Here is a 13,161-nt window from a genome sequence, read left to right as displayed (position 1 = left end):
AAATAATTGAGGACATAGTATGTCTACTATATCTTCAATTATAAATAAATGGGAAGTGATATATATCACCTCCTGTTCATTCATAATTGTAGTTATAGTACACATACTATCTCCACAAGTTATGAATGAACAGGAGCACTCAGCATAGAGGATTCCTGTTCATTTATAACAGGGGCTGCAGAAAAAGAGATTGAGGACTCTGTGTCCTTAATCTCTTTTTCTCTTTTAAAAGGGAAATATCAGGGGTCTGTTTTTTATGTTTTGCTAGTGAGGTGCTCTTGTAGGTTTGTTGTTGGGGGATAATATAACTTCTGCAGCAATGTATTGGAAGCTCCTGCACATGCTCAGTTGATATGGAGCCAAACTAAAGCAGGCGGTAGAAAGTTGGCAAGTGATTCTTACTGTCGAATACATCTAAAAACATTACACAGTGCAACGTTCAGGTGAATTGTAAAGCTCCTGACATTTTGAATAATTAACTCTTATAAAGAAAGCAAACATAATTAAACTCTATATAATCCAGTTACCTATAAAGAAAATTAAAAATGATCTAACTGTGCTTTCTTGACCAGGAGCACCAGGCAGGACCTAATTGCTAAATGCGTTCCATTTATGTGTTACATAAAAGACTTTCCATTGAAAATCTGCCTGTCGGTTAGACATTTGTTACACAAAGATGCGACCCCTGGGTCTGTTTTAATTCAATATGCTTTTGTTCGGATAACACTCGGAACATTCTATATTTCTGTTTTTATCTGTAATGGGGAAAAAAGCAAGAAATGAAGCGAAAACATACAACCATGTAGTGTTCCACTGGCCTAGCAGACAAAGCATCTCTTAATATTACGCCCTGAATGAAGCCATTTTAGGGCAAGTTTTAGTATAATGCAGCACAGGAAATTTCTTGTGAATATTTAGCAGTATCGACTATGATCTGTGACAATTTGTTTTCAAATCTGTGAGAAAAGGGCAATCAGTTTTAAGTGCCGGTACAGATTCTGTGATAGGTAACCAGAGTAAAATGTGTACAGGCCACTGTGAACTTTGTTTCATTACATAGAGTACAGTACTGGGGGTAAAATGTTGGCCAGTTCTACAGAAGAAAAAGATATGGGGTGCTCATTTTAGATGTTTGCAAGATGAGAAAACAGTTTGGGCAAGCAGTGTTAAAAGTAGAGGTGCACCGAAATGAGAATTTCAAAACCGAAATGAAAATAAATGTAGGGCCGAAACCGAAAATGTTTTATTTTTTCCAAATTTTTAAAAATATATTTTTCTTTTATAAAATTGTATATTTTTATTCATTTTTTTTTTTTTACATTACTGTTGGGGGCTCATCGCCCACACACTGCTCTGCCGATCTGTGACAGGAGGCTGAGCGGTGTGGGACGAGACACTGGCCGGTCACAATGCTCTCCTCCCGCAGCGCTCGGGCTCCTGTGACAGTATCTCTCCTCCCCACTGGGGCACAGAGGAGCACCCAGTGGGGAGGAGAGAAAGAAGGGATGCACCGCTGTATGGGCCACAAAATGGCACTTTCGGCATTATGCCAAAATGCAATTTTTGACCGATATGTTTCGACGGCCGATATATCGGTGCATCCCTAGTTAAAAGCAACTAGAGTTCTGGGGAACATCTTTAGAGGGATCACCAGCAGGAGGAAGGAGGACCTGACTCCACTATATAGACCTTTAGTTCTAGTCTAGTTATAGACCAATGTCACCGCTTAGATACATAGTGAAGAGTGAGTCACCAGCCCATGGTCATCTTCATCATCAAGAATGCCTTTATTGATGTTAATCGATCATAATATCACATAGTGAATTAACGTTTTGAGACCACTCAGGGTCCCTTCATCAGGCAATGTGAATTTCTGCAATGAGGACACAGACAAACACAATGACACATTTTATTAGCGTGAGAATGGAAATTATAAGTGTTTTTTTTTTTTTGCTGCTCATGATTATGTTGGGTAGACTTTTCCTTACTTTCTGTCTCTTGGACAGCTTGTGGCAGCAGGGCAAGAAATCAGGGGAGTAGTTGTCTCTGGGACAGGAAGAAAGCACTAAAAGTAAGGGTCCTTATCCTTCCCCATTTTAGTGAAAAAATACATTTTGTTACGGTCTGTGCCCTAACTCGAGACATTTCCCACCACTTCTTGTCCCAACAAGAATCAAGGGGAAATCTCCCAAGTGGCACACAAACTGCACCCAAAATGGCAAAGGTTATTCCTCTTCCTTACTCTGTCCAACTCTAAAAAAAGAGTTTGGCTGTAGTTGGATTTTAAACCATATTTAATCCCCAAACCAATACCTCCCAACAGTCCCAGATTCTGACACAAATCCTGCAGGAACCCTTCATTGTCCCGCAGGAACCCCTCATTGTCCCGCAACATTTTACTGCCTGGTGTTGCCATTTCCTGCACAGTGGGAACATGACAGTCAAAATGAATAAACAACATCGATCCTGCAGTTCATTCAGTGTACTCTATCATTGTAACGTGTAACTATTCGGACGCACTGGAACTGCAACCAGTTAGGAAGTTAAGATACTGTCATGTGACAGTGTCAGGCCTTTCCTGATTGGCTGCAGTTCCAAAAATTCAGAATATTTACAAGTTAGAAATTACGAGGTACAGTTACTGAACTGGGGGACCAATGTTGTTTAATTTTGACTGCCATATACAAGGACATCTGCAAGGCTGGGGAGAGGGGGGAGAACTGGAGAGGAGGAGGCACAGAAAGCAGGGACAGCAAAGGAGGAAAGGGGCACAACTTTAGACACACTTCATACTGAATGTTTATTTTTGGCTACAAAGTGTTCCTCTGACTGTATCTGGGTGCACACATGTGGGTGGCTACCCTTACTCCTCTGCTGTATCTGTGGAGGGAGCCATGGTTGTCACTCGGGCTGAACTACAAATATGGCTGCCTCTGTTCATCCCCAATACATGGGGATGGGAAGATTAGCAGTTTGCAGAAGAAAGATAGGGTCCTTTCACATGGACAGTCCCTTTCAGGCCTGCCTGTCAGTTTATCACTTTGATCTGATCGGAAGTCCAGTGTAACTCTATGGGCAGCCAGCTGAAATTGAATATATGTCATTTTACATCTCATTAACCCTGTCTCTAATGCTGGGCACACACCTTACAACCATCACAAGACTTTTGTCTTGCGATGGTTGTAAGGTAATTAAAAAAAGTACGATCTGCCTATCTTGGACAGGCAGATCGTACTTCCGATGACCGCAAGCCGCGCCCCCCCCGAGGGGCAGTCTTCCGACGTCCGCAATACTGAACGGGCACTGTGCGCTTGCGCACACCAGCCCGTCCGGCTTTTATCTTACAAGCATGCTACACACCCGCCGAAAATCGTACGATTCTCAGCGGGTTTTCGAACATGCTCCTAAGACAAAAGTGGTGCGACCTTACAGTAGCAGAGGTCGCACGGCTCCCACACACCTTACGATAATCGTACGATCGCGGGATTTCCCGCGATTATCGTATGATTATGGTAAGCTGTGTGGGCACCTTAAGTCTGTTAAAAAAAAAAAAAAAAGGAACAGAATTTAGTTTTGGCAGACCTGATCGTGATGAAATGGAGGTATTTGGATGTAAATGGACACATGTCCTCCTACATCCGATTGCCCATAGACCTGACAGGGGTCCAGTTAGTTCAGTTTTTTCCTCCATCTTGCGATTGTCCTTGTCAGTTGCACTGAAAGCAAGAAAATGACCTTATGGCCCCTTTTACATGAGTGCCGTTTGTTCTGACGTGCATGGATCCCCTGCTAATCAGAACAGACAGCATCGTGTAAAAGGGGCCATAAGTTTTTTTTCTTTCAGCGCAGCTCAAAACTGACAAGGTCACTCAATTTCTGCTAAGATCAATGGGTATCGTTCTGTACTTGCTGAACAGGATCTTAGCCTTAAAAATGAAAAGCAATGCAGCCACTACATCCAAGGACTGCTAATGTACAGTATATGTTTTTTTTTCTTGGGTTTAGTTAACCTTTAAATGAGTTCTAAAGTTGCAGCATATACTATCCTGTTATAACATCAGCATTCTAATTAGAAGATATACTAGAGTTGTTTTATAAGCTTACTTGAAAAAATATCCCTTTTATTTAGTGAATACTGCCTTCTGTATGCCCATCACTTTCAACAACTTCCTGAATTCCCAGATTGCTTTGCTACTCTTTCCCTGCTGCTTGATGTGGTGCCATCTCTATTTCTCAAGGCTACACAGATCATTATCATTACATTGTACCTACTGTACATTCCTACTACATTACAATCACAATACAATTCAAGACAAGATAGTAAGGAGGGCCCTGCCTGTGAGGGCTTACAATCTAAAAGGGGAGGGGCAAGTGATACATGAGGAGGTAGCTGTGTGGGGATGAATTGTCTGAGAACGTGATGGTTGAGTGGTCAGTTTGAGGTGGGATAGGCTTCCCTGAAGAGATGAGTCTGAAGTCATACATACATGAGTCATACACTGCTTCCAACAAGCAATGATAATGTTACATTGTTAAGACACTGAGTTTTAGTTCAGAAGGCAGGTTATATGAGTTGTGACACAAGGAAGTGCGGTAAAATTGTGTTACTGCATTGAGAAAGTACATCCTCTTCTTCAATAAGTTTACAAACTTATTGAACTTATGGAAATTCTATATAGAAATACATGTATTTTTTGTTTTTGACCTTATATTCACTTTAAGCATTCTAGCGCTCACTCCCTAAGGAGCCGCCAGAATGACCGGGTCATCACTAGTTGTCTAGGGGTTTTGGTCTTCAGCTGCCCCATAAGCATTTAACCACCCTCTTTTTAGTGCCCACAAAGCTGATATCCACTCCAGTAATGTAATGCTGAATAACTTTTATTAACATCTTCATACTGTGGAGAGAGGGTATAGAGATCCTAGACATCCAGGGTGTAACAGATATAGACTCCAGACTCACCAGTCCCTTTTAGCATCTTAGTGTAGATCCACTTGTGGTACAGCGAATAGTAATTAGAGTAACAGATGAGCAGGGATGAGCACAGATCCTCAGTAGGAGAGACACCAGCCATGCTCCAGAGGTCCTCTAGATTCTGGGTACTTTCAGTAGACATCCACTTTCCTGGTTCTCCTCCTCTGGCAACAACACAGACCTCCTCCATAATTGAGGCCCAGGGAAACATTCCCACACTCCAGACTCTGCCTAGCCAGCCTGAGGGGGTGGCTGGACAGCACCCAGTCCTGTGCTAATCCGTGGCTGGTCCCAAACTAGTCTGAGCACATGACAATTCCCTCCAGTATATGTACCCTATCCCAGCATGCGCCACTGGTTGAGAGAAACCCAGTGATTGGCTGCTGTACTGTACATACACTCACAGTGTCTCTCATTGGCTGACCCACAATACAATCACACTCCACCCAGGGGGGTACAGTCAATGCCAGACACTTGGAATTAACCAGAAAAATACCAACTATAATCCAGTCAGGCTGACTATAGCCCTGGCAATCACTAAATGTCTAATAGCCACCTCACAAAAAGTGATGGGGGCTACAGTATCAACATATAAAGTATTGCTGGGATGTGTAGTCCTCTATAGCCTGTGGCATTCTGCATTGCTGTAAATATTAGGGTTGCACCACTATAAATCGGCCACCAAAAGATATCGGCCGGAAATGGCACTTTTGGCTAAATGCCAAAAGTGCAATTTTTCTGCTGATACAGCAACGCATCACTGCTTTCTTTCCTCCCCGCTGGGCGCTGCTCTGTGTCTCAGCGGGGAGGAGAGAAAGTGACAGCCGGCCGAGCGCTGCGGGAGGAGAGCGCTGTGTTTGTGGGTTTTCTTTGGGGGGGCAAAAAAAAACAGGGCCCTTTGTTCCTTAGCTCCGCCACTGAACAGTTTTATTTATTTTACTGTTGACAATATATCATTTTTTTGGACACAAATGTGTCTCATATTGCTGTAATTAATCTACCAGTCTGTATTTTCTTTTTTTTTATAGTCATCCTGTTTTTTTTAATGTATCATTAACCCATTATGAGATAACAGATCAGAATACCTGCAGGACCCTGTTTCACCTTGTGCGCTGAGATAAATACAATGACCTGTCAGTATTTGCTTAGCTCAGTACATGGCCCATCTCTCTTTAGGTCTGATGCCATGCTGGCAGTCATCCTAATACCACACACCAGAAAGTCACAGAGGTATAAGAGCTGGGCGGCATGCCATAGGTGGTATTATTTTTCTCTTACTGCAATGATTTGCCTGGTATGAGCGCTTTTATGTAATAATGACTCGGGTCAGCAGTGTGAATATGAGCTGTGACAATGGGGATTTCTAACAGGAAAGAGACTCGCTGAAGTGATGCAGTTTCATTAGCACCATGTACAAGGACATTTCATGCTGCAGATAAACAGGAAAGCATTGGTGGAATCAGTGGGGAAAAGCACCTCTAAGCTTTGGACTTCATAGAGAAGAGTTCTAAATGTCAGGAAATTAGATATGGGTATTAGGTTCGAGGCCAGTAAAAGGGGTGTTTATTATCTTATTAGCTGTGGAAATGAAAAAGGTAAAATATTGCATTATATTTTTTAAGAGATTGGATTTTATTACGTAGAGTAAGTATCTCCAGCACTAAATTTTATTTTCTCGCTTGGCACAGCAGATAGTCAGTGAACACCTAGTATTTCATTTTTTTTAAATTTGACTATTTTGTATGATTTCTTAAATCATTTTTCAACTATTTCTTTTTTACCTTTCTTTTTCACTATTTTCTACCTCTGTGGTACTGAGCACAATAGCCGAGTCTTCGGCTATTCACTCACTGCCGTTCGGCCCCTATGCAAATAGGGGCGAACAGCAGCTAGTGAGCCGCCGAAGTTTCGGCTCAGCCGATCCAGATGTTGGTTTGGCTGAGTCGAAGTCCTTCTCCACTTCGGCTCAGCCCAACACGCAGAACATGTTCGGCTGACCGAAAGCAACCGACGTAGGCTGATTTCAGCCGATGTACAGCTGAAATCAGCCGTACTGAGCTGGAGTGTATAGCCGAACGTCGTTCGGCTCACTTCACTTCGGCTGGGTTATTCACTCGGCTGCCTTCGGTAGCTTTGTGAACAAGCCTTTAGGTGGTAGAAAATCTACAAAGGAGGCACTAATACAAAATCGGTAGGAGTCTTAGCCTTCCCCATCTCTACTAAAAAGAGTGTTTTCAATGGGACAGAAAATGGCAGAAAGAGAGAGAGTGTTCTAATACTTCTTTACTTTTCCTGGAGATACTCTCTTCTGAGATAGTGTTAACAGTTCACTAATAATTGACTCTATACTACTCCAATAAATAATTTTATAAATATTCACTACATACAAATGAGCAGGAAAAATATACTGCAGTATGAGATCTAAGACTGTGCCTCTGACTGCTAGTCTCAGAAGATTTAGAGTGATATTTGGTAATGTTTGTTTTTTTATTTTTTGTCGCTTAAAATGGTCTTACAGGTGCGTTCCATGCCTTTGTTTAATGCGTTTTGATGCATTCCAGAAAAAAAAGGACAAGCAATATTTTTCTGGTCTGGTCTGGAACGGACTGCGCTGGTGCGAACAGAGGCCAGAAATAGCATAGAGATACATTGGGATGCATTTTGGGTCCGGAAACAGTCTGGTCTGGAAATGATCTGGGTGTGGTGTGAATGGGCCCTGAAGAAGCAAAGCTTCTACCAAGATAGATACACAGTGCAGAACAAGGCATTGTAAGTCAATTATGGGGAATGATCAGCTGCAAGGAGTCCACATGCAATACGAATGTCTAGTCCTTTGTCCTCTGCCTACCTTTTTTTTTTATTATTAAAGCTTCCAGACTTATTTTTGCACAGATTAAACAGTTATAACAGACATGACAATAAATTCCTAGAGCAGAACGAGTTCTCTAAAGAGAGCACTGCAATAGTTACCCTCTTTCAGGCAGCATTGGGAAATTAATAAAAAGTATCTTAGACAAACTTTGTCTCAACTGGTGTGCATACAATCAGTTTTAAATTTTAATTGTCTATACTGTGTGAAAAGAATAATAACATAAGTCAATTGGTTGCTATGGACAACCACACGAGTTGAGACAGAACTAACCTCAGACAATTAATCCCTCGTGTCTCTAAGGAAAACTTGAGAACTGTATTGACAGAAGGTGAATGAGAGGCAGGAGTCGCTTCTCTGGCTCATCCACGTGTGTGTAAATTTCACCTTGAGCTATTGAGCTTCATAAACAGACTTTTTACAACAAAAAAAGAAGAAAATGGAAAATAGTGCGAATGATCTTAAAGCTCCACTTGCTGTCTGGAAAGAAAAATACACAATAATAATATGCATAATCTCATGTTTACTCAACCATGAAAACATATTGTATTTGTGCTTATTTTTTACACAAGCTATAAAGTTTAGATGCTGGGATACCTTTTAAACACTTGTCGTAACTTACATCATTTTTTAAACTACGGGAACCCTACTGAAGCATGCTTTATTTATCCTAATTAGCATTACAATATAGTCTGCTTGATTTTTCTCACACACAGCATCAACTCTCAGTGCTTACATTCATTGCATGAACAAGTGCTGCTGTCCTGTACTACTGCTAGTTTAGCTGTTTCACAGTATGCAATGTGTGCCAAAGGTCATCAACTCATGAATACAAGGACAAATGCCAGTTACATTCAGCTCAATAGATTTTTTTTTTCTAACAAATTCCTAACTCTGCATAAACAAAAATCAAGTTTTTAGTTCAAATTCAGGACATTCTTAACTCTCAAAAGATTCCAGTATATGAGGGAGCTCAGCATTGTGTGGGATTGAATGCAAATTTGGAAAAAAGGGCCATAAACTCTACAAGTTTGTATAACTGCTCCCTTGTTTACATTGCATTTTAGGATTGCTGTCCAGTTAATATTTGTCAATTTTTTTTAAGGAAACATTATGAATACTGGTTTAAAAAATCTTGACCATAGTGTTTAGGTTTTGGGCTGTGATTATGTGTTCTGAATAATGCCTGTTATTAAGTGGTACAGGTTTTATATTCGAATGTCTTCTACATAATAAATTAACTTGGCTCTCAGATTTTCATCTAAATTTGTAGCATGGTCCCTTCTGCATACTTGTAACACTACAAATTCAAACAGTGCAGGCAGCGCTTGACTTATAAATGTACATAAATCACAAACAGTGTTCAAAATCAATCTTAAATAATAAAAAACATACATAAAATCATAAAATTGCATATACAAATGTGCTCCAAAATTACTGCAGATAGTCCAATAAACAGAAAAGTCCAAATGGCCACAAAAATGTGGAATTTGTTGAACTTTTAATGATTCTTCAATCTGCACTCTGTGTGACACTGTACCGGGGGCGACCCTCCACCTATGAAGGGTCCTATGCTGTGCAAAGTGACACAGAGTGGAGTATTCTTCATATTCACACTTAATCAACAATGAATCAGGCACTACTTACATTTCTACGTATCACACAACTTTTTTCAATGTTCCTCTGCACATATATGATTTTGTATGCAGATATTTGTAAAAATTGGTATAATGCAAATGCTGCAAGTGACATTATTGCGGGGCTTAGAGTGCAGTAGTATCATGTGATCATGTGGCAGACATGCTGAGGTCTGCCTGGAACTCCCAAACAGACCAAATTATTGATGGGGAATCATTTCAAATATTTTAAATCTGCCTAAGATTTAGTAAAGCCTTAGAAGATAGTGTTGGAAGACTCCAACAAGTATTGAGTAACAGGATTCAGTAATGATTTTGCAAATCAATGAATCCCAACCATTATTAGCAAACCTATCTTCTCTAAGGGCAGCCTAACCTGCCATTAATGGAGGTGGAAAGGTTAATGAGTCTTACTACTCCTTAGCAAGGCTTGTTTGACAAAACCAGCACAGACAGCATGGAAATATGCCATACACCTACATACAGCCAATTAAGCAATCTGTTACGATCACTCTAACCTTTGTGGATGTTTTCAGAATAAAGGTTCAGTTCTAAATGTCTTTAGAATTTCGTATAGTTTGTTAAGTGGCAATCATTGCACGGTACAAAAAAAAAAGAGAAATGAGTAATTCCCATAGTCTAATTATCTCAGAATTCTTTCAATACAGCACTAAGTGCCTGGGTTTGATTTTCCTTTAGGGTCATTATCTGGTGGTTATAGTGTGTTGCCCTTGTGTTTGCATCGGTTTCATCATGTAGATTCAGGTTCCTTCCACAGTCCAAAAATATACTACCAGTTCGGTGGACTCCCAACCAAGCTGGCCCTACTGTGAATGCAGGTGTATGACTGCTGTGAATGGTACAGTGCTCTCTGTAAAGGTCTGGGAATATATCTACACAATATACTATATTCCAGGGGAGCTACCCTTGAGAGGTGGTGATCTACCTGAACAACATGAAAGAGATCACAGATCACCGAGGCGCTGCAGCCTTTTTTTTTTAAGGAGATAACCTAGTAAGGTTCTAATAAAAATTAAAGGTAATAGAGTAAGTAGAGTTTAACCAGCAATCACCTCACCTGACTCGGGCCACTTATCACCCCCTTCCCACAAGTGACAACCCTAAAACAACTCACTTCCCGACATCTACAGTCGTGTGAAAAAGAAAGTAGACCCTCTTTGAATTTTATGGTTTCAAGTATCAGAACATATTAAAAATCATCTGGTCATTAGCAGGTCTTAAAATGAGGTAAATACAACCTCAGATGTACAACAACAAATTACATATTACACCGTGTCATTACTTATTTTACAAACATAAAGCCAAAATGGAGAAGTTATGAGTGAAAAACTAAGTACTAAGAAGTTTCTCACGTCGTTGTAAAGGAATTTTGGCCCACTAAGCAATGTTGCTTGAGTTGATTGAGGGTTGCGGGCATTTGTTTATGGCCAACTCTCTTAAGCATTTCATTCGGGTTGAAGTCTGGACTTTGCAACAGCGTAATTATTTTCTTATTCAGCCATTATGTTGTAGATTTGCTTGAGATCATTGTCCTGTTGCATGATCCGATTTAAACCAAGCATTAGCTGTTGGACAGATGGCTTCACATTTGACTCTAGAATACTTTGGTATACAGAGGAAGTTATGGTTGACTCAATGAATGCCAGGTGTCCAGGTCCTGTGGCTGCAAAACAAGCTCAAATCATAATTCCTCCACCTCTGCACTCCTCCGCAACACAGCTCACCCACAAAGCAACCATTAAAGTGGCAGGAACTTTCTTGTTTCCCTCCCTTTCCCCAATCCCATCATTCTTCCTGGGGAAGAAGAGAGCAGTCTGTGCCTTCTCCTTGCTCTCTTCTGCTCCCCAACATTGGCTTACCACTTTGGCTGCTATCTGACTGGAGTAATGACTGTTACGACCTACCTGTAAAATGGCCACAATTGATTGGTGGATCGCAATTGATCTGTTGCTGATCCCTGCTATAAATGTTTAAAGCATGGTCTCATTAACATATTTTACACTAATAGTCCCTCTAGTGGAGAATATTAGTAAAGGCTTCAATTACAATAAAACAAGCAGTGGGGCTTTAGTCTTTTAGCAAATGTTCTCTCTTTTTTAGATTAAATGTAAATTGTATATATTTACCTATGTATTTTAATAACTCTTGACAAGCTTTAGATCTTTGAAATTGTTTTAAATTCCATGTGTATTATATATATAGAATAGGAAAAAAAATATGCTCTATACATTTGTCGTTGACAGAGTAAATAACCTCTCTTTATAAAAGAGATAGTTTAAATTTGTGCCCCGTCCACTTCCTTAATGCAAATGTTATTTTGTACTATATTCTAAAAAAACAAAAACACATTTTACATTATATTATGTATCTTTATTTGATACAAACACACAAACTATAATTTTCTTTTACAGCTTATTCTTTCAACATGGGAAGGAGGCTACAACATACAATGCCAAAACTTAGACAGTTCTGGAGAAGCAGATGTGCGGGTAAGACATGACCTGGGCCACAGCAGGATGAAAAGCCTAGTTCTAGTTAGCACGTTTACCTAATAGCGTACAACACATAGAAGAAAACTAGTTCTTATCTGATAACTTCTTTGTTAGGAATGTTCCAGAACAGCACTGAATAGATGGTTTCCTTTACCTATAACAAGAGAGACAAGCTACAAAGAGGTGACATTTTTTACCAAATGATATCACCTCAGTAGGAATCAAAGTTACAAAAAAGTGATAGAGTATGTGCTGCCCTGAAAGATTCCTGAAACGGTAGGTATCATTTAAGAACACTCGTTTTTACCAGTCATCCTCCAGAACAGTTCTGGTTTGGAAATAAAATCTTGCCGTGGTGGGAAAACCTATTGGAGAACTTTACAACTGAAGGCCTGATATTGGTAAAATAGGAAGTTCATCCTGGAATTTCTGAAAACCTCATGAAACATGCCGAAAATCTTAGATCAAATAAAACACTTCAAGGGGCTACTACTCCATAAAACACTCTGAGGCAAATAACAAACATTTCAAACTATGTTCTTCCCAGGGCTATTGTCCACTATATACTGAGAGTGCCGCAGCCGGGACGGATCCTGACAATACTGTCGAGATCCACCTAGCTGGCTGATTGACAGCGGGCTCTGCCTATCCAGAGACAGAGCCCGATGTGCCCACCCCATCCCCCGTCTGTTCCTCCAGTCAGCACTGGAGGATCGGAGAGGGGAGGGGAGGAATCCCTGTGGGAAGCGGTGACTGACAGTCACCGCTCTCTGCAGGGAGATGATTGGGAAGTGAGAGAGTGACGGTATGTGCTAGGTGAGTGGAAATCACTCATGTCATAGTTCTCCTTTAAGGCAGCCCATTCAGATGAAAGGTCTGGTAGCACACCGAAACTTCCCAAAAAATGGACAAACAGCATGTTTGGCATCACAACACATCTCAATGCTTTATAGTTTCTTACATTGCCTTATGGTGCATTGCAATACGTGCGTTGGAGCTGTGTTGCCTTAGTGTGTTGGGGTGCCATTCAAAATAAGTGTCACCACAACCTGCTAACGCATGATGCATACGTTAATGTGCATTTGCTGTAATGAAACACAGCATAATAACTGGTTAACTCTCACAGAACGAGTGTACATGCAGTTTTTCTGGACGGAAAACTGCCCG

General features: G+C 40.6%; 1 protein-coding gene across 1 annotated transcript in view; it reads left to right on the top strand.

The window, feature by feature from the left end:
- The window catches only part of ELOVL2 (ELOVL fatty acid elongase 2), an 81,495-nt gene that overhangs the window by 57,480 nt on the left and 10,854 nt on the right, over positions 1 to 13,161 (top strand). Inside the window, exon 4 of the mRNA XM_018558212.1 lies at positions 11,914 to 11,991. Coding sequence (XP_018413714.1) covers positions 11,914 to 11,991 — 78 coding nt within the window. The remainder of the gene's footprint in view (positions 1 to 11,913; positions 11,992 to 13,161) is intronic.

The sequence above is a fragment of the Nanorana parkeri genome, unplaced genomic scaffold, assembly GCF_000935625.1.
Source record: "Nanorana parkeri isolate BGI_ZX_2015 unplaced genomic scaffold, ASM93562v1 scaffold326, whole genome shotgun sequence".
NCBI lineage: Eukaryota > Metazoa > Chordata > Amphibia > Anura > Dicroglossidae > Nanorana > Nanorana parkeri.
The sequence above is the reverse complement of the archived record's forward strand: the minus strand, read 5'-3'. Positions and strand labels throughout refer to the sequence as shown.